Genomic DNA, 26,609 nt, shown 5'->3' with positions numbered 1-26,609 from the left:
TTGATAACTTTTTTGGACCGAAGATCTGGCAATGATTATGATTTTTTCTCTTTATTGTGTTTACTGGGTTAATTAATTTAATAGTTCAATAGCTCAGACTTTTAGGGACGAGGCCAAAAAAATATTTATTTTAATGGGAGGAAAAGGGAGTAATTCAATATACATATATCTTTTTCTCAAGACCCTGAACCTATGATTGTACGATTACTTATATTATAGACAGTAATAGAAGAATACTGCAGTATATCATGTAAATATCTGCCTCACACCTAGCAAGCTGCAGTGGTACTACAACTCCCAGCCTGCCTCACACCTAACAAGCTGCAGTGGTACTACAACTCCCAGCCTGCCTCACACCTAACAAGCTGCAGTGGTACTACAACTCCCAGCCTGCCTCACACCTAACAAGCTGCAGTGGTACTACAACTCCCAGCCTGCCTCACACCTAACAAGCTGCTGTGGTACTACAACTCCCAGCCTACCTAACAAGCTGCTGTGGTACTACAACTCCCAGCCTGCCTCACACCTAACAAGCTGCAGTGGTACTACAACTCCCAGCCTGCCTCACACCTAACAAGCTGCAGTGGTACTACAACTCCCAGCCTGCCTCACACCTAACAAGCTGCAGTGGTACTACAACTCCCAGCCTGCCTCACACCTAACAAGCTGCAGTGGTACTACAACTCCCAGCCTGCCTCACACCTAACAAGCTGCAGTGGTACTACAACTCCCAGCCTGCCTCATACCTAACAAGCTGCTGTGGTACTACAACTCCCAGCCTGCCTCACACCTAACAAGCTGCTGTGGTACTACAACTCCCAGCCTACCTAACAAGCTGCTGTGGTACTACAACCCCCAGGAGCCGGCTGTTCCGCACTCACATCTCCGGGGCGGCTGGATATGTCGGTCAGTACCGCTTCCGGCTGACCCGGATGTTGTTATGGCGGACACTGGCGCTAATAGGCCCGGGCGGTGTTATTCTGCGCGGTATAGCCGGCGCTGTACTGACTACTTGTACATGTGCACTAGGAGGGCGGCCACTGAACTAGGAAGAGCTAGGCTGCGTTGCTATAGAACTAGCAGCTGGGACGGATACGTCGTTATGGTGACCTCTGGTTTCTATGGCAACGACGCTCTGACAGGACAGTGGGTAATCCAAGATGGCGGTGCAGCACTGGCTGGAGAGTCTGCGGGCGGCTAAGAAGACCTGCATCCTCCAAGACGGTGACTAATGTTCTCCATATCCTCATCTCAAACGTCTATATATCCAGGAGGCTCCATGTTCTGTGCTGTTGTCCTTCGCTGCACATGTGGGTAGCAGGACTATGGGAACCATGTGGGCTCTCACACAGCCAATCAGATCGCAGCTTGTATTTTCTAAAGGGCCTTTGAGCAATGAGAGCTGGAATATGATTGGTTGCTAAGGGACTACACACCACTCCAGTATAGCAGCCTGCTGCTGTCATTATCTGGGGCACAGTGTCCTTATTAGTATCAGGTGTGCGGTGTAACTGAGCATGTGCTGCATCGGGGGTGCTAGCTGGGGCCACAGGTTAGTCTTACATTTTTTCTGGACAACTTTTCGTAAAAATCACAAACAATCTACAATTGTGTGTCTGGCCCTATATATGGCGCACGCTCCACATCACACCCACAGGGACCGCGCTCCACATCACACCCACAGGGACCGCGCTCCACATCACACCCACAGGGACCGCGCTCCACATCACACCCACAGGGACCGCGCTCCACATCACACCCACAGGGACCGCGCTCCACATCACACCCACGGGGACCGCGCTCCACATCACACCCACGGGGACCGCGCTCCACATCACACCCACGGGGACCGCGCTCCACATCACACCCACGGGGACCGCGCTCCACATCACACCCACGGGGACCGCGCTCCACATCACACCCACGGGGACCGCCCTCCACATCACACCCACAGGGCCCGCCCTCCACATCACACCCACAGGGCCCGCCCTCCACATCACACCCACAGGGCCCGCCCTCCACATCACACCCACAGGGACCGCGCTCCACATCACACCCACAGGGACCGCCCTCCACATCACACCCACAGGGCCCGCGCTCCACATCACACCCACAGGGCCCGCGCTCCACATCACACCCACAGGGCCCGCGCTCCACATCACACCCACAGGGCCCGCGCTCCACATCACACCCACAGGGCCCGCGCTCCACATCACACCCACAGGGCCCGCGCTCCACATCACACCCACAGGGACCACACAGTGATTGTCCGCTGGGTAACCAGATCAGGACCAGGCCATTTTCGGTTTTCTTTTATACACCGAGGTTTAAGAAGCGTCACATTTCTTTCTACATATTCCATAAACTTTTTTGGGGTTATACGGTAGGGAATGATTTTTGTATAATTTTCTATTTTTTTTTCCCACATCAGGGGAAAATGTACAGAAAACATTTTATATTATATTTTTTGTTCATAGACACAAATGACCTCTCACATGTATCTTATATTGTGTTCCCCTTTCCAGAACAATTATTGTATGTTTATAAGTCAGACATTTCTTTCTTTTTTTTTTCTCAAGGACAAGGCTAAATAGAGCGATTTGGACCAGTGTCAATTCTTTTCTTTTTTTCTATTCTTTTTTTTTTCTCCTTTTCTTTCTTTCTCTTTTGTTTCTTTATTTTCTTTCTTTCTCTTTTTTCCTTTCTTTTTTTTTTTCCTTCTTTGTTTTCCCTTTTTTTCTTTTGTTCTCTTTTCTCTTTCTTTTTTTTCTTTCTCTTATTTCTTTTTCTCTTCCTTTTCTCTTTTTTTCTTCCTTTCCTTTCTCTTTTTTTCCTTTTTTTTTTCTTTCTTTCTTTTCTTTCCACCCCCAAAATGTCATAAAAGACCTTTGGTGGGCATTTCAAGATTGCTTTTGCTCCCTCCCAACACCCGGTGATCACATGTTTAGTAGAAGGCTTCGCTGACAGAGCTTTTTATACTGTATACACAGCGCTCAGGAAGGCAGCGATGGTAATAAGCCATCTCTGCCAGTCGCCCCTCTCCCATCTCCGCTTGTCTGTTCTAAACCATCCTTACAGAGTCATATGCGGACCGCCCAATGCTTTAAGGTGTTGTGAAGTCCGCAAGTAGTTACAGAAATAATCTGTCAGCAGCATGTACTCACCATGCACCCCGTATGCAGTACGACATTGAGGCCATTCCATACGTAGCCGGCATCATCGTGGCTGCCATGTAAACCATTAAGGGAGCATCAGTACAGGAGCAACTCGCGTCCCTTCAGCCTTCTTCCTCAGGCAAACAGTGAGAGGAAAGTCCGGGCACATTGTATTTCATGTACTGACACATGTGCGGTGCAAATAAAAAAGTAATGGACAGGGCTTTTTTTCTGCTGAATGCAGAGGACAACATTAAAAATAAAACAGGTTTTTCATGAAATTATACACTGTTGTGTCCATATATAGGTAATAAGGAAATAACCCCATATACAGGACTGGAGAGGTGGTATGTGATATACGAGTACTGCAACCAAATGCACAAAATCCTGGATTGTGCTCCTGATTATAGCAGGACATATCTGGAGCAGAAAAAGCACTTTTCCTTATTGATGTCATGTTTTATGGGTCATGGTAAATCCATATGTTCATATTTAGCTGAATTCCCTTCAGAACTGATAGAATCTCTTACCGCTTTCTTATAGGCAGAAGGAAGGTGCACTATCTGTTTTCTGATGGGAAGGAAATGGCCGAAGAATACGACCATAAGAGCCATGAACTACTGGGTAAGAGGTTACAAGAAGATTTCACCTATCCACCGATCTCCCCTAGTTATCATATATTTATCACCTATCCTGCTCACATTTTTTTTTCATCACTAAAATAACATTTTCTTTACATGTTTGGTGTTGCTGTAATCTTACTGACCTGTAAAAGCACATTACCCGGTCAGTTGTACCGCCGTTAAAATAGTGTCGAAATTGCAGGGTGTAGAGGGGGGGTTTACTATTTCACTGTGCTTGGAATTTTATTTTCTGTTTGATAATATTTTAGGAAAAAAATAATGATCTAGATCAAAGCTACAACTCGTCGTGCAAAAAAACAAGTCATTATACTGCTCTGTTGACAGAAAAATAAAGAAGGGAAATAAATGAAATGCCAAAAATGAAAACTAGCCTTGGCAGGAAAGGTTTAAGGGATTTTTTTTTCAGGATTTATAGGCCTTTAAGGGAATCTGTTAGCAGGTTGTGTCATGTAATCTGAGAGCAGTATGATATAGAGGCAGAGACCCTGATTCCAGCGATGTGTCACTTACTGGGCTGCTTGGTATAGTTTGGATAGAATCCCTGTTTTCTCTGCTGTAGATGTAGTGGTCAGTACGCTGAGCTGTGTATAACCCGCCCATACCCCTGATTGGCAGCTTAATGTGTACATTACCAGCAAGCTACCAATCAGTGGTGAGGGCGGGGTTACATAGATTAGATGGACTAGCTTGAACGTGACTCCTAGTCCTTAAGTGATAATCTCCTGCTGATAAAATACTGATTGTATTGAAACTAGAACACACAGCTTAGTAAGTGACACAACTCTGGAATCAGGGTCTTGCCCCCTATATTATGCTGCTCTCAGATTATATAGCATAAACCTGCTAACAGATTCCCTTTAAATATCGATTAGTAGGTTCTGACTATTGGAACCCCCATCTGATTAAAGGGTCCCCTTCGTTATTGACCAGACACAAATCTGTAAATTTTTTAGCTTTTGCAGCTCATTGCTCATTAATAGTGAGTAGGACTGAGCTTCAATAAAAGGCACAGGTGCTACAAAATGTATGGAGCCACGACCGCTAAACAGTGAAGCGGACGCGGCCCCACCAGTCAGCTGAATGATAGGGTTGAAGTCAGACCACCACCAATCTGATATTGATTGACGATCCTTAAAAGAACCTATCAATTATAAAGTCTCAGAAGGAGCTTCACTTGACAAGACGATGCTTCTACATCTTGTTGATTTGTGTCCTGTTTACAGTAAGAAAATGGAGACAGAAGTCCTCTCTTGGGGCGCATGGAGAATGGCAGACTGAGGTTGGCGAAACTTCTCTCCCAATTGTCGGGGCGCTACAGCCAGACTTCTTAAAGGAAAACAGTTCAAACGTAAGTTGATCTATCATCGCTACAGACATATTTCTCATTTTCTCATATGAATACAACTTCACCATGAGAGCTAGAATTTCAGAATATTTCCGAGTGGACCATCTAAAGGACCGTATAACTCCTTCAGATAGACAGATTGTGGAGGGTCCATCTTTCAGCCCTTGCCTTCATTAATTGCTACAAGAGCTACTACTTAAAAAAAAGAAAAAAATATGGCCTTCATTTCAAGATAATTTACTGATCTGATTCTCAGCAATCCCTAGAACGGAGCTTTATAATTGGGTAGCCAGGCTCGGCAGGACGCCTTCTTGACTGGAGGTGCTCATGCTTGAACTCCCCTCCTTTCACTGTGTATGGGACTGATGGGAATAGTACTGTAGTGTATTTCCGGTAGCCCCATAGAGAATGAATGGAGTGAGGGTTGCGCATGCACAACTCCTCTCCATTTAAGACCAAGCTGTGCAGAACCCCATTCTCGTGATCGCTGGTAGTCCCAGCATTCAGACCCTGAGCAATCAGTAAGTTATCTGTGTATAGGGTATGACTTATTCTCTTTAGAATATTTCTATAAGGGTCCGTGTATATGGACTGCACAGCGGCACAACACGATCGCTGATCGGTAAAGCTTTACTGATTGATGATTGTTTAATAGCCTGTTTACACAGGCAGACCAAAGTAGACGATGTGCACTGAGCGATCTGTAATAAATCTCTCCATGCACATAGCCTGCCATAGTTCTCTGCAGTCCTGATTATACACCACCGAGAACGATGATCTTTTATATTGCACAGAAGATCATCTCACCCAATGAGCGAGCGTTTCGCTCATTCCTCAGGTGATCAGCAGCTGTTTACACCTCAAGATTATTCTGAAACTCGTTCACGATTCTCTTTCATTATAAATGCAGCTTCATCCCTCTTCATTCAAAGAAAAATTCTCAGTGCGCCCCTTTTTTTTATTTTTATTGTGTGTGGCATTTTTAACAGTATTTTTAGGTCTAAATGCACTGCGGCCAAATGTTAATAAGTCTACAAAGAAATCAAAAAAACTACATACTAAGGGGATATTTCTTAAGTTAATTGCGCAAACTCTTTGGTACATTTTATGGCTGATTTAGATCCACACATGTTTTGCACAAGTATACAGGTGCATCTCACTAAATTAGAATATCATCAATAAGTTAATTTATTTCAGTTCTTCAATACAAAAAGTGAAACTCATATATTATATAGAGTCATTACAAATAGTGATCTATTTCAAGTGTTTATTTCTGTTAATGTTGATGATTATGGCTTACAGCCAATGAAAACACAAAAGTCATTATCTCAGTAAATTAGAATATTTTATAACAACAGCTTGAAAAATGTTTTTAAAATCCGAAATGTTGGCCTACTGAAATGTATGTTCAGTAAATGCACTCAATACTTGATCGGGGCTCCTTTTGCATCAATTACTGCATCAATGCAGTGTGGCATGGAGGCGATCAGCCTGTGGCACTGCTGAGGTGTTATGGAAGCCCAGGTTGCTTTGATAGCAGCCTTCAGCTCGTCTGCATTGTTGGGTCTGGTGTCTCTCATCTTCCTCTTGACAATACCCCATAGATTCTCTATAATAGATTCTCTATGGGGTTAAGGTCAGGCGAGTTTGCTGCCAATCAAGCACAGTGATACTGTTGTTTGTAAACCAGGTATTGGTACTTTTGGCAGTGTGGACAGGTGCCAAGTCCTGCTGGAGAATGACATTTCCATCTCCAAAAAGCTTGTCGGCAGAGGGAAGCATGAAGTGCTCTAAAATTTCCTGGTAGACGGCTGCGCTGACTTTGGTCTTGATAAAACACAGTGGACCTACACCAGCAGATGACATGGCTCCCCAAACCATCACTGATTGTGGAAACTTCACACTAGACCTCAAGCAGCTTGGATTGTGGCCTCTCCACTCTTCCTCCAGACTCTGGGGCCTTGATTTCCAAATGAAATGCAAAATTTACTTTCATCTGGAAACAAACCTTGGACCACTGAGCAACAGTCCGGGTCTGTTTCTCCTTGGCCCAGGTAAGACGCTTCTGGCGTTGTCTATTGTTCATGAGTGGCTTGACACAAGGAATGTGACACTTGTAGCCCATGTCCTGGATACGTCTGTGTGTGGTGGCTCTTGAAGCAATGACTCCAGCAGCAGTCCACTCCTTGTGAATCTCCCCCAAATTTTTGAATGGCCTTTACTTAACAATCCTTTCAAGGCTGCGGTTATCCTGGTGGCTTGTGCACCTTTTTCTACCACACTTTTTCCTTCCACTCAACTTTCCATTAATATGCTTGGATACAGCACTCTGTGAACAGCCAGCTTTTTTAGCAATGACCTTTTGTGGCTTACCCTCCTTGTGGAGTGTGTCAATGACTGCCTTCTGGACATCTGTCAAGTCAGCAGTCTTCCCCATGATTGTGGGGCCTACTGAAACAGACTAAGGGACCCTTTTAAACACTTAGGAAGCCTTTGCAGGTGTTTTTTGAAAATAATTCTAATTTACTGAGATAATGACTTTTTTGTTTTCATTGGCTGTAAGCCAGAATCATCAACATTAACAGAAATAAACACTTGAAATAGATCACTCTGTTTGTAATGACTCTATATAATATATGAGTTTCACTTTCCGTATTGAAGAACTGAAATACATTTACTTTTTGATGATATTCTAATTTAGTGAGAAGCACCTGTATGTGACTTTTTAGTTAATTGCTCTTGTCATTTTTCTGAAAAATAGGCAGAGAAAGGCACCAACAGATTTACTACAATTTACCCTAAAAATGAACAAAAAATTACAGTGAAAATCCACCCCAGATGTCATAGATTTCAGTTTGTGGCACACAAACAGCCTTAGATGCGGCAAGTTTAGTAATAGTGCACACTTTACTCCCACAGCCTTCTGTTTAAAAACTGGCATATAAAGAACCTTAGCAAATTCTCTCCCCAAAAATGTTGGTTTTTGGTATTTTCTCTCATAAGCTTCTCTATAGGATGAGAAAAATCCCAGAAAAAATGCATATACCGTACTAAGGTAACACAATTAAAATAAGCCACCAGAAAAGCTTAATGGCTCTGGTTTGGTGGAGGAAAAAAAAAAAGATCTCCCAGGCCGATGCCGCTGTTGTGATTTCCCAGCGGTCACACAACATTCTTGCATCATATGACGGCTGCAGCCAATCAGCGTCCACTCTGTGATGATTAATTTCATATATTTCCTGCACTATGGTGTGATAAGCTGATATTCAGTATTTAGGGACCACCATTGGTAACAAGTTTTTGTGCATTGAATACCCTTCGGAGAATCTCATGTAATTCTATGTGTTTCTGTTCTTCTAGCCAGTTTTCATGCGGAAGGATACAAAATCAAGTTTTCAGTGGAGAATCCGTAATCTTCCTTACCCAAAAGAGGTGTATAACGTGACCGTGGACCGGAAGGAGCGATGCTGTATTGTACGGACAACTAACAAGAAGTACGCCGGTTATTCTGCTCTCCTCACTAATTCTCCATCCACACTGTGCAGTGAGCTTTTAGCTCTCATTTATTTATTATTTTTTTTGTACGAAGCCATTGGAAACAGCGCCTCTTTTCTGTACTCCACACTGCGTCTTCTGGATTGGAACATCACGTCACCGCTGCAGCCAATCAATAGCTGCTGTTTGGCTGCAGCCTTCACATTCTTTTCAAGCTGGAAGAGAAATTGTTTCTTGCAGCTCCAATGGAATGTGCAGCGGTCACAGGATGCCCCCGCCAGAAAAAGAAGCCAGAAACCGGCGTAGAGTATGGAGGAGCGCTGTTGTTTCAGTAGGTGACGATCGATTCTCCCGACCCTCACACCTGCACCTTTTCCTGGGCCCATTTTGAGTGCTTTCATAGTAGTGTTCAACCCCTTTAAAGAAGCTCTCTTCCTCCTCCGCCCATCAAGGTTTTTATCCTCTTAATATATTGCACTCATCATATTATATATCACTGTGTACTTACAATTGCTCATTTTGCTTTTGTACCCAGCTAATTCTTCTCTTTCCTCTGCTCTATGTAGAAATAGGAAGTCTCTTGTCCCTTTCATTTATCATTCCCCTCTTCAACTTCTGACCCAGCTGCTCCGTTCCTCCACCCTGCCAGGGACTTTTGCAGTGACTCATGAGTCATGCAGGGAAAATTGACCTCCTGTTTCTACATAGAGCTTAGAAGGATTCAGCTAATCAGTTTTTAATCACGTGATATCATAGACCTAATGGAAAACAGAAGAATTATCCGGGTAGAAAGGCAAAATGAGCAATTGTAAGTACACAGTGCTATATAATATGATGACTCCAATATATTAAGAGGATAAAAATGTTGATGGGAGGAGGAGTGCTTCTTTAAATCCAACAGGGATGTGATCATGTGATCAATATATAATACATTGTGTATACAAGTATATACAATGCACTGCTATAGTCCTGTGCTGCACTATATTACGCCTGCCAGAGTACATGGCAGATCTGGGGTTGTTAGGCCCCCTGCAACTCATCAGCACCCATACTCACATTCTTCTCTAAAGCCATATAGGTGTTGCAGTCAGAATTGATCTTGGCATCTAAGTGGTATAGTCTCCAGCAATGGCAGCGGCCACACACGGCCGGGCTCTAACACAGAGAGTGTCTGGCAATTATTATCTTGAGAAGCTGAAGATACAATGTGGCAGCACATGGTGCCCATTCAGGTGATTCCTTCAGAATAGGAACTGCTCTTGGTAACAGCTCAACCTAATGGCCGATGTTGGGCTATTGAGCTGCAGAAATGCTTCTCTGCCATCTATATGCTTGTATGGACTCGAGTTTTCCTAATAGGATCCTAACCACACATATGAACACACGACATAATGAAACAAATCTTTCTAGTCCATGTGTTTTTTTTTTATTTCAGCGCTGGAGTGGTGCTACTTATCTAAGTTTCCTTCCCTGCACCTAGTTTCACACTTACCTGCCGCTGTCTTGTTCTGTTATCGGCGCTGCTCCTGTCGGTCTCAGATTGTAGCCTGCCGGCTCGCTCCAGTGTTTGCTAAGTGATCTGGAAGAGAGCTTGTGACCATTACCCCTGACTTCCGCTCAGTCACAAGTTGTAGTCACAAGATAGTGTACCGGAGCGGCGCCGGGAAGAGCTGAAGATGGTGGCTGGTAAGATAAGGGTCAGGAAACCTAGAGTAGTAGCACCACTGTAGCGCTGAAATAAAAAGAATAACAAAGTAATAATAAATAAAACAAAAAACGTTAGAGTGGTGATTTAACAAAATCCGGGTTTATAAATGGATTCCACAACTCAAATGTGAACAGAGTCTTATACGCTTTATCCCAGCGTATCAATCTATCATCTTTATAATCCATGGGATCTCTGAGGGCTCTTCTGGGAAACATTTTGATACTTGCACAATACACAGTTATTAATATATTTATTAATACACCTGAACATTGCTGATTTTACATGTCCTAGAATGATTTGTTATGTCACAATACTATTAGATGATTCTGCACTTTTGTCCTTGGAACAATAGAGGGCGCTGTTGGAGAGGAGGCCGTGGTGTAAGTAACGAGCTCTTCGTCCAATGAATCCGTGAAGCAATTGTAGTAATAATGTGAGTCTGAGACTTGTATATATTTATCATCTCAGAGCGCTATACAGTTGAGGAAACAACACAAAACTAAAATGACATGTAATTAAAAAAGTTCCTACCCATAAGAATTTACAATCTACACAATAGAGGTCACTGCCCGTATAATCTTAGAGGACCACCAGAGTTCACTAGCAGGGTCCTCTCTCCTGTAGAGTGTCAGCTCCTATGGCCAGGGTCCTCTCTCCTGTAGAGTGTCAGCTCTTATGGCCAGGGTCCTCTCTTCCAAATTAACCATTGCTGACAACAGAGGAGAGGTCTCTACTGTTGAGCTCTGGTGGTCCCATTTCTGGAGTAATAGACATATTACTGTGGCAGCCGATCGCTGGCCTCAGCGGTGATAACATACTTAGTATAATGCCCAGTGCTGTCATTGGTTTAGTCCGGGAATATGCCGGCAGACCCCCTATACCTGCGCTGCAGAGATGACGTTCCAACCATGTACATATGACCACCATGGCTGATTAATGCCCCACTTTGTCCTTTGTGGTACCAGAAGGCTTCATTAATTTGAGACAGTTTAGTAAAAAATTCTGGACAACCCCTCTAAAGGAGACGTGTCTGGGATTCTAATGAACTAAAAAATGTGTAGAGGAGTTGTTCTCTACTGGATACCCCCTTCTTAAAAGCTTAAAGTACCCCCAATAAAATAGAAAAGAACATGCTCCTATCCCCAGACCGGCACTGTTCCAGTGATGTGTCCTGCTTATGTCATTGTTCGCAGATTGGCTGCAGCCTTTACACTTGAAAGTGTGAAAGCTGCAGCCAATCATCGCCTACTGATTGGCTGCAGTGCTCACATGACAGCATCGGTCCTAGATCGATTCTTTGACGGTGACAAATTCCTAATGGTATTTTAGTCTTCGGCTGCTTCCATCTTCGCAGAAGTAGACTGTATGGATACATCCGGCACCGGAACATATGTAGCTTCGTGAGAACTTAGAGATGGGAATACCCCTTTAATTTCCTATCCCAATATGTAGTATCTTAATAATAATTTTAGCAAATACCTCCAATTAGAAATGTAGTATAGTTCTTCTGATTCGCTATGTCCGTTTATCCCATGTGCAGAGCATTGCAGTAGCTTCGGTACCCATGGTTATGACCACTCATATAGTGACAGTTAGTTGATAGTGGTCGTAACCATGGATACCTAAGAAAATGCAGTGCCCTGCACATGGGGCAAGCGACATAGCTTATGAGAAGAACTATATTACATTTCTAATTGGAGGTATTTGCTAATATTATTATACCTACTACATATTGGGATAGGATGTTGGAGATGGGAGTATCCCTTTAAAACAACACTATGGTCCACATTTTTTAATCAGTTTATGACTGTTTTAGGTCTCAAAAGCCTCAACTGTTAACATTATTTTTTGCACGACATTTGCAAAAAGTTAGGAAAGTGGGCTTGTTTTAACGGAAAAGAAGAAGCCAAAAATTTTTACACAGATTTATTGATCCTAAAGCTAGAAAATGATGTAAATTTTAGTGATAAATCTGTACCTACCCATAGCTGGAATGAAGATTTAATTTCTCGACTTTAGCACAGTCCAAAATGCCTCTAATAAGAGCTTTGTCGCTCTTGTAATAAACTTGGCACAGAGGTGAAAAGATCCCAGGAGCTGAATAATGCACCAAGAAATATATCATCTGCACGTTTTGCTTTAAAGCCAGCAGGTTTACATAAGATGCCATGTTTGCCTCAGAGAATCTGAGGTCTGACATTGGGTCATCTGTGTAATATATGAACAGTGGTGCCCAGGCTGTGCTCTGGCAATGTGCCCTAATCTCTCTCCGAGAGTCACATTCAGCTCTGAGATATGGTCGAGTCACATTCTGTGCGGAGAAAGTCACCTGTGTGCCCCTTTGAAGTGTATAATACCACCATATAAAGTAATAATAACTCAAATGTCCCTTTATAAATTACATAGGCTCTGAGTGCCCCCTGTTAAGTAAAAATGCCCCATTAAAAGCAATAATGCCTCCAGTGCTGCCTTATAAAGTAGTAATGGCGGAGTGCCACTTATAAACTAAGCAGGTGCCGCTTTTAAAAAGTGATATCGGCCCAAGTGCCTCCTTGTACTTATATTATAGGTACCCCCTATAAAGTAGAGTGCACCTTAAAAAGTCAAATTTCACCTTTAGTTCCCAATAATTGTAATAGTACCCCTCACAAAGTAAAATGCCCCTATAAAAAGTAATAATGCCATGGATGCCCTCACACCCACCCGCGAAAAAGTAATAATTTCCTCCTAAGTTCCTATTTAAAAGTAATGATGCCCCAGGTAAAACTGAAACAAAATTCTGATCCTGCTTGCCCATCAGACAAGTCTTCTCTTTTCGGAAACAAATGCTGACTGAGTGATATGGTCATGTCATTTTGAGGCCTACAAAAGGACGCTGACATCCTATGCGTGACCCCCCTCCAAAGACAACCTGCAGCTTACGAAAAAAAAGGAGAATGGTGGAGCAGAGAGCCTGTGGTACGCTGCTCCACCTCAGGTCCACACATGTAGTGATGTCCTCTGGACGTTGAAACAGTGGAGAGTGGCAGTGGCCGGAGCAGACCGCTGCGAGCCACAGGTTGGAGACACCTACAATGATATCTCTTTTTGCCCTAGTATCTCTCTGTATCAATCATATTAAATTTAAAGGAGTTGTCCCACAAAGAATTCATCACCTAGTGACAGGATAGGTGATAAATGTATGATTGATGGGAGTGCGACCTCTGAAGTCCCCCTGTTGTGCCCATGTGTGACCACCACTGCCATAGGCATTGAATAGAACGATGGTAATGCATGCACACTACTGCTTCAGACGGGGGAAACAAGACCGCCGTTCTCGAGATTGGTGGACGTCTTAGTGTTCAGACTCCCTCTTATCATAAATTTTTCTCCTTACCTGTGGATTAGGAATAAGTATTGTTGGAAGGATAATTTCTTGCTCATTTAGGGCAAGTTTTGATTCGAGGGTCTTAAAGATTTGATCGAGGAAGCGCATATATATGTCAGTACTTTAGGACCATTCTCTGGGCTCTACCTTCATCCATTTTTGTTTTCCTGTATTCTTGCTGGAACATGCTTTAAAAGGAAAATAAAAGTGACTAATACCGGCTGGTGGAGGCCGTCTACATGTCTCGGCACCTCGCGCGCTGCGCGTTATCAGCTCGAACAATGTACCAGATATATTAATTGTAAGGAACACTCAGTCATTGGATTACTGCTCCGTTCCTCCCTGTCCCAACCAAAGTTCTGCGCTTTGTATAGTCTTTTTATCTATCATTGAGGAGTTAACACTTCTTTAACATGTCTTTGTGTTCATCTAATCTCTGCTGTTTAACCTTTGACATCTCCCTTATTATCCACGTCTGCCACCTTTGCCAAATACCAAGAGGAGCTACATCACAGGAAACTTTAATCTCCGTCGGAGCACATTCTGCACCCAGCCTCTCTGCTCTCATCGTTTTCTTCATTTATCTATATTTGGAATTTATTTATAGAGGAATATTCTGTATTAGATGATGGACAGAAAACAGTAAAACATGCAAGAAAGAAGAAAAAAAACAATGCAAATTGTACAAAAATTTAGGAAAATTAGACCTTTCTAAAACAACCTTAGAGCTGAATTAGGAAAATAGTTCATGTAAAGGCACGTTGAGTAAATTTGGGCAAATCGTTATAAATAGTTCTTTCTTTAATATAAATTATCAAAAATGTACTAAACTTAGGATCCAACTTGTAAAATTAAATATCTAATTTATATTGAAATTTTGTATACATGACCATCTTGGAAGCACCCTCTGAAGGCGGCTGATTGCGTGGGGTCCTTCTTGCTATGTACTGTAGACATTCTTGCCACACGACCGTCCCCCCCTTCACACTCTGAGAAATCACAGACCTTTCAGCTGTCTAAAATATCTTCCTCCACGTCTGATACCATAAATGTGAGGGAACAGACAGTCACTTGCAGAGATTCCTCTTAGTCCTTTTGTAAACCAGTAAGTGCTAAATGTTTGCTGTTCTGTAAGTTGGGGCTAATGCACAGTTTTAGGGGCTCACACATACTTTGGGGGGTACTCGTTCTTCCTATCTTTGATCCTGGCTTTACACAGCTATTGTGATTTTTTTTCATATAGTTTTACTTTTGATTTCCACCTGCTTTGTTGTCACAGGTATTATAAAAAGTTTTCTGTTCCGGACCTAGACCGATGCCAACTGGACCTGGACGAGAGCGCCCTAAGTTTTGCCCATGCAAATAATACTTTAATTATCACTGTAAGTATTGACAAGTCTGAGTTCTCAACCTGTAGTACATGTACCCAGGGAGTATATGTCATATTCCTAGTGGCTACTGGTGTCTTCATGCTTTTAGGTTGGTTTCACACATCCATGGTTTCCACGTCCGTACGGACTACAATGCAAAAGACTGACTGACAGATAGAAATAAATATATACTAAAAGTTTGTCAAGTGTGGAAAAAATTCTGCAAAATAAGAACTCTTTTAAAAATTGAACTGTTGATAGTTTATTTGACTGAACAAAGAAGAAATCTAAATCAAATCAATAATTGATGTGATCGCCCTTTGTCTTCAAAACAACTTCAATTTTTCTAGGTACTTCCATACAATTTTTTAAAGAACTCGGCAGGAAGGTTGTTATAAACATCTTGGAGAACTAACCACACATCTTCTGTGGATGACGGCTTATGCTCTTCGTGTAATCCCAGACAGTTCGGATCATGTTGGGGCCAAATCATCACTTCCAGGACTCCTTCATTTTGGAGATAATTCTTAATGACATTGACTGTATGTTTAGGGTGGTTGTCTTGCCTCATCAAGTCTGTCTGGGATTACATGAAGAGACAGAAGGATTTGTACAAGTGACATCCTCAGAAGATCTGTGATTAGTTCTCCAAGATGTTTGGAAAAACCTCCCTGCCGAGTTCCTTCAAAAACACTGTGCATGTGTACCGAGAAAAATTGATGTAGTTTTGAACGGCGGTCACACCAAATATTGATTTGATATAGATTTCTCTTTTGTTCATTCACTCTGTATTTTGTTAATTGATAAAAATAAAATATTAACACTTCTATTTTTGATAGCATTCTTAACGGAATTTTTTTTCATACCAAAAATTTCTACCCTATAAGGCTGTCCAGGTCATCCATCATTGTCCATACAGAGGACAAAACACAGATGTGTGACAACTGGGCTTACTAGGTAGCACAGTGTGTGCTCATAGCCTTGGTCATACTTTGATGCAATGGGTTAAGTATGGGGTAGTTGATTTAGAAATGTGGATAAATGCTTTTTGGGGGTTATGTTTTCTTTTATTGATTATTTTATAAGGGAGATTTAAACCCCCAAATAATTTATGCTGATTCTCCAAACTATGGATGCATGTTATAAAGTGATAGCACATGGCTAGGTTCTGCCATTTCTATATGATAGGGGGTCTGACTTCTGTTTTGCCTGCACAGCAGCACGTGGCTTGTAAGGAAACTGCAGGCGGCCCCATTAATTTGAGTGGCCCGTGATGTAGTTACCTGCACATTGGTGGGTCGGGGTGCCACTACAAAGGGTCATGGAGTGAGGGTTTATCCTATCAATATGCCATGATTTTTTAAGGGAATAAGCCATCTTCAGAATAGGCACAGACAAATAATTTTTTTGACTGGGTAGAAAATCTAACATTTGACATTTCGTCTGTAACGGGATGGGTGGACTGCAATGGGACGGGTGGTAGAACCACTGTGACATGGTGTGAGGAGAGCCCGGAGGGGCGTAACTAGGGACCTCACCAAATCCGACCTCAGATACACGGTGGCTAGACAACGCCGTGATCCGAGGAGGGACTGGAAGGTGGACCAGGTGCTACTCCGGGACTGACCTCAGGTGGGTGGCAGCTGACTCTCAAAGGACAGGGGGCAGGCCGGCACGGTTGGTAGACAGGCAGGCGATACATGCACTGGGACCTGAGAACTGAGAAGAGTGTTTAGACAAAAAACTTCCATGTTGGAGGAGGTGCCTTAGGTAGGTAGTGTCCTCCGGCCATTGGCCGGGGAGACACTTTAGGATGACGCGAGCGCCCTAAGCACAGTGCCCAGGGATCTGTGCGCTGTACATGTACCCCGGGCAGAGTCGGAGTGGAGAGAGGATGGAGGATTGGGACACCCCGGCCGGGGCCTGCGGCGTTAAGGGGGTCGGCGTGTCTGCCAGGGGAGAGGGTCAGGAGTCAGAGACGCCAGCTCTACATAGTCTCCGTGCTGCATTTCTTCAGTCATGACTTACATTGGAAGGAAACAGACGGGGCTCACATCCCCACTCTACAGGAATATGCGGTGTCTAGAGATCCTGTACGCCCCACTCTGTGCATTTCATTGGGCTAAACATGGTGATGGGTTCACTTTAAGTTATTTAAGTTCGCTACCAAAATGTAAAAAAGTGCAGATGTGCGGCACACATGTTCAGTGACTTCATGCAGATGACTTGCATCGCTGTTCGGGGGATTTTGGTATGTGTCCAGATTGCTTCTTCCACCAAAAATAAAATGCTCATTTCAACGTTTTTACTGCTGTCACTTCAAGCCCGTTCTGTAATTGCTAACAGTTTTTCCCTAAAAATAATCTGTCGAGAGAATCGCCTTGTCTTAAAACGAGTCACAAGGGCTTCAGATCTCACAGGCGCCTGTGTATGAGACTTGCTGGGTGTCACTAGACTTACTATTGGGACAAAAAGGTTTACAGCTTTTGCCACCTCACTGAAACCATCTTGTAATGGGTAAAAGATTCCACTATCTGGGGTTGTTCAGGATTAGAAATACATGGCTGCTTTCTTCCAGAAACACCACCACACCTGTCCACAGGATAGATATGGTATTGCAGCTCAGTCCATTCACATCCGTGCAGCTGAGCTGTACTTCCAGACACAGCAGACACTGACTTTACACTGACGAGGGGCAACCCCCCCTCCCCACCCCGAAACGATGTGTCTGCAAGGCTCGTTAAAGTGTCAGTAATGACTTGTAGGATCCAACAGGCGGCGCTATAGAGTTCTACTCTTCCTTTCTGAAGAGGCAATTTGCATATTACCCTCTAAAGGACCCAATTTTACAGCAAAAGTTGGGTCCAAACTTCCAGGTTGTGGGATGCCACAAACCTGCGCATCTCTCCTTGCTGTGTAAGAGTGGGATCTCGCTCTCTGACTGCAGCGCTGTGACATACTTTACTTGGCACTTACCAAATGATAACCGTCCTAATAATGTAACTGTTCATTAACCGCGCAGATGGAAGGCCCCCATAATCAATAAATTGTTGACCTGCTGAGTACAGATAACTTTTAAGGGTTCGTACCAAGTGTAAAAGTTACCCTCTACCTATAGGAAAGAGGTTACCTTGCTAATCATTGTGGTCCCGAGTCCTGGGACCCTCACTAGTTTCTATAATAGTGCACTGCAGAGTCCTGTCTGAATGGAGCAGAGGTCAAGCATGCAAACCTCCCTTCCATTTATTTTCTATGTGACTGCTGTAGATCGCTGAGTACAGAGATCAGCTATCTCATCTAGAGTAGAGGTGCACATGGTCAGCCTCCGATCCATTCAGACCCCTGAAGGCACTGTTCTCGGATCTGTAGGGGTAAAACACTTAAATCCAATGTGTATGGAGGCTTTTAGACCCGAAGGGCTCATTTACAGTACCCGACCATGGCCTATTAAATGACTGCCGATCGGCTACATGCAAAGGTCGACTGCACTTCCATGGACACAGAACAATCGTTAATACAGTCGTTCTGGGCACGTAGAACATTGATCTGTTTTTATGAGACGACGTGCTATCGAAAGCAATGACTTTTTGCAAGCTTAAAAATAATTTCACCCAATAATCCAATAGTAATAACGATTCCAATAATTGTATCTAATCTGTGTTTTTCTATCTCACGCTCTGCATTGTCCATGTCTTCATAGTATCAGAAACCAAAGGAGATTCTCGCTGTCGAAGAAGAATTGCAGAAAGAACTGAAATCTATGAAGTCGAGTTCTGAAGGGGATGTCGAGTGCAAAACCCAGTGATTCATGAATGTCTTCTGTTATCTTTTTAGTTTTTGTATTTAAAAGAATAAATGTGTATAATTGCGTCTCTGCCCGTTCAGTGTGGAGCAAACTCCCGTTTACACAGGTCCGCATAATTTAGTGATCAGACCCCCATATCATACACGTAAGGTTAATGCATGCGAGGATTCTGAAAGGTGCAGGGTGCACACAGTTTTGCATTTAGGCATTAAGCTTTCGTAGACCCGCTGTCAGGAAAGGCGGCTTAATGGCTCCAATTTAAATATAGCAAATGCAGTGTAGATTATTGTAACATTTAGCAGAGCAACGTTATAGCCCTCTGCAGATTAAATGATGATTCATGAACGCTCAGACTTAGAGATGAATGTGCCGAGATAAAGGTTTAGACGACTCAAGAAAATATATTGTGATGTTTGTGTCATGAGGTTGAGCTGGAGGAAAACTTTAGCTTCCAGCAAACGCCCATCTACGCTGCACCCAACTCCGTCTGTGGTTATAGGCCGGGACATGGGGTAACATTAAATGAAAACTTCCCATTGATAATTCAGTTATTTAGGGAAGAGTTTTTTTTCCTCTCAAGATTTCCCATTTTCATATCTCCTTGAGGCTGCAGTCAATCTTCCCGGTCACTGTTGGATAAGCTTTCCTACATTTTTTTTTCTTTTGATCCATGTGCATTCCCTTCCATTGTAAACCCAATCTGCTTTCTATACCGCACAGTGGAATAGGCTATATGGCCACTATGACGTATTCTCCTGACCATCACATTTTTATACGTGTTGAATATCCCACTCCAAAACCACGGCCATGCAGTTTGGCCCCTTTTGCATCACCTAGGCTTTTTACAGGAGTTTGGAGAGTAATATGAGAACATTTGTGGATACAGCTCACCCCATCCAATATACATTACTCACAAAAAGTTAGGGATATTTGGCTTTCGGGTGAAATTTCATGATGATTTTAAAATGCCCTGAAACCTTTTCATGTGAACTTAATATGACGGTCTCTAACCTGTTGAAGGCACATGTCCAACTGCTAAATGTTTCAGTACTTTTTGCACTACTATTTTAATGAAGTTTACAAAAATAATTTGGGCTTTTAATTTGCTTTGCTGCATTGAAAAATCTTTTATCAAGATTTTGGAGAGCATCTGTAAAACTTTGAGGCCATAAAGAGCATTTGTGTGGTTAGATTGATGTTGGGCAAAAAGCTTTTTCTTTTAATTCTTGAGAACATGTTTGATGCAGTTGGGTGGTCAAGGCTTTTGTATAGTCACTCGAGTTTCTCCACACTAAACTCATCAGGTCTTTACGGACCTAGCTTTGTAGAACAGGAAATGGACTTCTCTAAATAATTACAAAAAAAATAAGAATCCTTCACTATCCTTGCCCTGAAAGCCGGGCTGTGGAGTCGGTAAGCCAAACCTCCGACTCCTCAAGTTCCATGACACGAACTCCGACTCCCTCATACACGGCTCATGTTCACGTAGTAAATTTACTGCAGCACAGATTCATCTCAGCTAAAAGTCTAGACCCTTAGATCAGGAATAGGACAGACATTTATAGGACATTTCAGAACTTTCCCAAATTCTTATGAAAAAAATATTCCCACAAACTGCATTGAACTACTGTACCCAATTTACTATATATTTTAGGAGTTGGAGTCGGTCCATTTTATACCGACTCCACCAAAATGGACACCGATTCCACGACTCCACAGCCGTGCCTGAAAGCTAGGAAAATGTGTTTTCATTGCTCCGGCGGCAGAATGCTTTACACCTCTCCAGCGAACGCCATTACCCATCGTTTGTGTTTAGCAGCTCAACGATGGAAACCCCATTTCTTGAAGTTGATGGAAGCGATGCATGATAGGCTTTTTTTCTGGAGTACAAAATGACCATGCTCTGTGAGTTTTTGTACTACTCACACATCAAGTGACTGCCATTTTAATTTTTATTTCATAAATCAGTAGTACACATGGGAATAAGTAACTTTGTAATATATCTTACCAGATATATCTGATTCTCTTTCTCCCCCTGGACTGATCATTCACTCTTAATTCGTGGGTAAAGTCTGTATTTGGTGAAGACAGATTTTCACATGACAGTTGGTTCTTGTAAAACTCTATGGAGGAGGAGGACCTAGAGGCAGACACAGACATTCTGCTACAAGTTCTCCTGAAATGACAGTCACAGCTCTCCATAGAACATTATGAGCATAAGAGCTTACACTCTACAGGAGAGAGAGGACCCTGCTTACCATAAGAGCTTACACTCTACAGGAAAGACTGAGAGGACCCCACTGACCATAAGAGCTTACACTCTACAGGAAAGACTGAGAGGACCCCACTGACCATAAGAGCTTACACTCTACAGGAGAAGAACCCGCTGACCATAAGAGCTTACACTCTACAGGAGAGAGAGGACCCTGCTGACCATAAGAGCTTACACTCTACAGGAGAGAGAGAGAGGATCCCACTGACCATAAGAGCTTACACTCTACAGAAGAGAGGAGCCCGCTGACCATAAGAGCTTACACGCTACAGGAGAGAGAGGACCCTGCTGACCATAAGAGCTTACACGCTACAGGAGAGAGAGGACCCTGCTGACCATAAGAGCTTACACGCTACAGGAGAGAGAGGACCCCGCTGACCATAAGAGCTTACACTCTACAGGAGAGAGGACCCTGCTGACCATAAGAGCTTACACTCTACAGGAGAGAGAGGACCCTGCTGACCATAAGAGCTTACACGCTACAGGAGAGAGAGGACCCCGCTGACCATAAGAGCTTACACTCTACAGGAGAGAGGACCCCACTGACCATAAGAGCTTACACTCTACAGGAGAGGACCCCGCTGACCATAAGAGCTTACACTCTACAGGAGAGAGAGGACCCTGCTGACCATAAAATCTTACACTCTACAGGAGAGAGAGGACCCCACTGACCATAAGAGCTTACACTCTACAGAAGAGAGGACCCTGCTGACCATAAGAGCTTACACTCTACAGGAGAGCGAGGACCCTGCTGACCATAAGAGCTTACACGCTACAGGAGAGAGAGGACCCCGCTGACCATAAGAGCTTACACTCTACAGGAGAGAGGACCCTGCTGACCATAAGAGCTTACACTCTACAGGAGAGAAAGAACCCTGCTGACAATAAGAGCTTACACTCTACAGGAAATACAGAGAGAGGACCCCACTGACCATAAATGCTTAAACTTTACAGGAGAGAGCAAGAGGACCCCGCTGACCATAAGAGCTTACACTCTACAGGAGAGAGGACCCTGCTGACCATAAGAGCTTACACTCTACAGGAGAGAGGACCCTGCTGACCATAAGAGCTTACACTCTAGAGGAGAGAGAACCCTGCTAACCATAAGAGCTTACACTCTAGAGGAGAGAGGACCCCACTGACCATAAGAGCTTACACTCTACAGGAGAGAGGACCCTGCAGACCATAAGAGCTTACACTCTACAGGAGAGAGGACCCTGCTGACCATAAGAGCTTACACTCTACAGGAAATACAGAGAGAGGACCTCACTGACCATAAATGCTTAAACTTTACAGGAGAGAACAAGAGGGCCCCCATGACCATAAGAGCTTACACTCTATAGGCGAGAGTGTGAGAGGACCCTGCTGGCTATAACAGCTTACGCTCTGCAGGAGAGAGCCCTGCTGACCACAAGAGCTTACACTCTACAGGAGAGAGAGGGCCCTGCTGACCATAAGAGCTTACACTCTACAGGAGAGGACTCCACTGACCATAAGAGCTTACACTCTACAGGAGAGGACCCCACTGACCATAAGAGCTTACACTCTACAGGAAAGAGAGAGGACCCCACTGACCATAAGAGCTTACACTCTACAGGAAAGAGAGGGCCTTGCTGACCATAAGAGCTTACACTCTACAGGAAAGAGAGGGCCCTGCTGACCATAAGAGCTTACACTCTACAGGAGAGGACCCCACTGACCATAAGAGCTTACACTCTACAAGCGAGAGTGACTTACCCAGTGACTCTGGAGATGAAAAACAACTCTGCCAGTCTGTGACAGCCCAGATAATGACCACCAGGTTACAAGGCATGATTCTCTAGATGTCATAGCTGCAGGGCATTATGGGGAGGCCCACAAGAAAAAGACATTAGCTCGCTCTCTGATGTTTCAGCAGTGCGGTAAATGGGGCCAGGCAAGATTTTTTTCTTTTTTTTGCAAACCGCAAATCGAATCTCAAAATGTTTGAATTCACGTGAAAACGAAGATTTTATGAAATTCAAACACAATCCTCCATGGATCGATCCGCTCATCTCTACTTTCAATCATGTGGCAGCGCCTGCAGATGAAAAATTTGCCAGAAAAAAACAGCTGTTTTAATGTGCAAGCGCTAGCGCGTCTATGATACAACACACTTCTCTTCCATGGTCGTGTACTGCTCTGTTCCCCGAAGGAACTTATATTCAGGCAGCAGACACCACTTTAATGTGGCCATCACTCCCAGTGCTGATCAATGTATTCAGAGGCTGGAGAAGGCAAACTGGGCAGAAAAGCTAACAGTTGTGATACCATACTGTGCGAGGTATCTATGACTGACACTTACTCCTGGACACTTGCTCAAGATGGGGCTGAGGAGGCAGCATCCAGACAAAAGATGAATCACAAGCCACATGCATCTCCGGGAACACTGTGGCCATTCTGGCTCAACTTCACTGGTCCTTATTTTTTTTTTTCTCTGGCAAACTGCATAGTACGATACAGTGACAGATCTGTTAATCCTATGTATGGTACGATACAGTGACAGATCTGTTAATCCTATGTTATAGCCTTTATATTAGATTAAGTATAGTCCCCGGTTTGTTGTACTGTGGAAAATATGCAGCTTCTTGTAGCTCTACAGAATGTGTGAAAAGTATCCCATTAAAATAATCCATTGACTTGCACATGCCACATGTTTTCCTTTGATCTCTTTTCAGGACTGTCCCAGTTCTATCCACTATATTCTTCCTTTTATAGGTGTCTGAAAAAAAAAGCCTACGTGAGCAGCAGACCATTAAGTAATGCATCTACATTCACAGGGAGCTGAATCCCCAGATATCTTGATGGTAAGTCTGATTGACAAATGGTAGGATGTGTGACCATCCCTGGACTCTACAGGAGAAAAACACAAAGGTTTTAGTCAAAACCACTGCTTTATCTGATACATCTTCGACACGTCTACTCAAATACTTCAGATACTTTGGTAAAAACACTTCAATATTGGGAAGGAGTCAAGTTATTTGTATTTTTTTTTTTAACTACAGATGTTTATATTGCCCCAAAGCCGAGAGGCTGGATAGCTAAACGCAATTCATTTTAGGAGTCACATTACACTTTTGACGAAGATAAAGAAGAAAAACTGTCTTTATTCAAAGGTGATCTGATTAGCTCCTGTTTCAGGTGACTGCTTGTTCCCTTATGTCTGACCTCTTGACATTAGTGGACAACTTCTCATGATGGATCTCGAGCTCCACACTATTTGGTCTTGTCAGTGGTATCCTGTCTTCAGAAAACTTGTCTTTGAATCTGTTTTAAAATCTCCCACGTTCACTTCTAGACAAAAAGATATTCTACAAAGAGAAGATCAAGGAAGAGGGAATGAAAAATACTTTATATAGTCCTCGGGCAGAGTATCTCCAACCAGGATACCCCCATCTTAGTAGATAGAGCACTGTAAATCCTGCCTGACGTGACCACTTTTGGAAGAATTTGAGCCTTTATGCTCAAAGAGCGTTCTATAACCTACACTAAAATAAGGCAAGGTCTACACAACAACTTTTATATTGTAGTCAACTAGATTGTTTATTTTATGGCACGATTTGGCTAGAACAGTAGACTACAGTCCGTAAAAAGAAACTTAAAAATAGCAGACATATTTCAAGTGAACCGCAGTCATTCTTACATAGACTTTTTCCCAATATTAACCTATAATGTCGCAAAATAACGCTGGGATTTTCATGTTGCACAGTCAAGTCATGGAGTAGCCTTAGTGTTATGGTTCTCGGTTGCAACGACTCTCTGTGAGAGTGAAGAAGCCATGAATGCTTGTCAGTCAGATGTTCACATATTTGACATAGACCTCTGTTTCCAGATATACATTGTCAAGGCACAATTTACATAGATAGGGGCTGTCAAAACTAGTCTGCATGGATAGATCTCTATCTCCTTTAAACATGATACTGAAGTGTCCTATTATTTGCAAACCTAGGATGTTGTATCTTAAAATATTGCTGGCCCAATCCATATTTCCACTTGAATTTGCCATCCAAGGACAATTGGAAGAACCTCTAAACATTAAATCAGCCGAAATGGCAATTCGGCCAACTTCTATCTCTTGTAGACAGTTTTGAGCAATTTTTGAGAGTGATTGATCATAGCAGGGAAAGAAGTGACCGACAAGTAGGGGAAAGAGGCAACTTTCTTTAATTAAATATACACTGCTCAAAAAAATAAAGGGAACACTCAACACATCCTAGATCTGAATGAATGAAATATTCTCATTGAATACTTAGTTCTGTACAAAGTTGAATGTGCGACAACAAAATCACACAAAAATCATCAATGGAAATCAAATTTATTAACTAATGGAGGCCTGGATTTGGAGTCACCCCCAAAATTAAAGTGGAAAAACACACTACAGGCTGATCCAACTTTGATGTAATGTCCTTAAAACAAGTTAAAATGAGGCTCAGTATTGTGTGTGGCCTCCACGTGCCTGTATGACCTTCCTACAACGCCTGGGCATGCTACTGATGAGGTTGCAGATGGTCTCCTGTGGGATCTCCTCCCAGACCTGGACTAAAACATCCGCCAACTCCTGGACAGTCTGTGGTGCAACTTGACGTTGGTGGATGGAGCGAGACATGATGTCCCAGATGTGCTCAATCGGATTCAGGTCTGGGGAACGGGCAGGACAGTCCATAGCTTCAATGCCTTCATCTTGTAGGAACTGCTGACACACTCCAGCGACATGAGGTCTGGCATTGTCCTGCATTAGGAGGAACCCAGGGCCAACCGCACCAGCATATGGTCTCACAAGGGGTCTGAGGATCTCATCTCGGTACCTAATGGCAGTCAGGCTACCTCTGGCGAGCACATGGAGGGCTGTGGGGCCCTCCAAAGAAATGCCACCCCACACCATTACTGACCCACTGCCAATCCGGTCATGCTGAAGGATGTTGCAGGCAGCAGATCGCTCTCCACGGCATCTCCAGACTCTTGTCACGTCTGTTCAGTGTGAACCTGCTTTCATCAGTGGCGACTTTGCCAATCCTGGTGTTCTGTGGCAAATGCAAAGCGTCCTGCATGGTGTTGGGCTGAGCACAACCCCCATCTGTGGACGTCGGGTCCTCATACCACCCTCATGGAGTCGGTTTCTAACCGTTTGTGCAGACACATGCACATTTGTGGCCTGCTGGAGGTCATTTTGCAGGGCTCTGGCAGTGCTCCTCCTGTTCTTCCTTGCACAAAGGCGGAGGTAGCGGTCCTGCTGCTGGGTTGTTGCCCTCCTTTGGCTCCCTCCACATCTCCTGGTGTACTGGCCTGTCTCCTGGTAGCGCCTCCAGCCTCTGGACACTACGCTGACAGACACAGCAAACCTTCTTGCCATAGCTCGCATTGATGTGCCATCCTGGATGACCTGCACTACCTGAGCAACTTCTGTGGGTTGTAGAGTCCGTCTCATGCTAC

The 26,609-nt window shown here is 43.6% G+C and overlaps 2 protein-coding genes across 3 annotated transcripts in view; one reads left to right on the top strand and one right to left on the bottom strand.

The window, feature by feature from the left end:
- POLL (DNA polymerase lambda) overlaps positions 1-1,037 on the bottom strand; it is a 31,362-nt gene extending 30,325 nt beyond the window's left edge. The window contains exon 1 of one of the 2 annotated variants that reach the window (XM_073685284.1): positions 882-1,037. The gene's annotated coding sequence lies outside the window, so the exon portion shown is untranslated. Of the gene's footprint in view, positions 1-827 lie in introns of both variants that reach the window. The other variant, XM_073685283.1, reaches the window with a different exon arrangement.
- On the top strand, positions 925-18,953 carry DPCD (deleted in primary ciliary dyskinesia homolog (mouse)). The gene is made up of 6 exons (XM_073685285.1): positions 925-1,224; positions 3,699-3,779; positions 5,023-5,147; positions 8,505-8,638; positions 14,994-15,096; positions 18,785-18,953. Exons 1-6 carry the CDS (start codon positions 1,161-1,163, stop codon positions 18,887-18,889), a joined length of 612 nt encoding a protein of 203 aa, XP_073541386.1. The 5' UTR covers positions 925-1,160; the 3' UTR covers positions 18,890-18,953.
- Positions 18,954-26,609: the final 7,656 nt, after the last annotated feature.

Source organism: Phyllobates terribilis, unplaced genomic scaffold (genome assembly GCF_046119375.1).
Source record: "Phyllobates terribilis strain yellow unplaced genomic scaffold, ASM4611937v1 Scaffold_5__5_contigs__length_657084704, whole genome shotgun sequence".
Taxonomy (NCBI): Eukaryota; Metazoa; Chordata; class Amphibia; order Anura; family Dendrobatidae; genus Phyllobates; species Phyllobates terribilis.
This window is presented reverse-complemented; position numbering and strand designations above follow the sequence as displayed.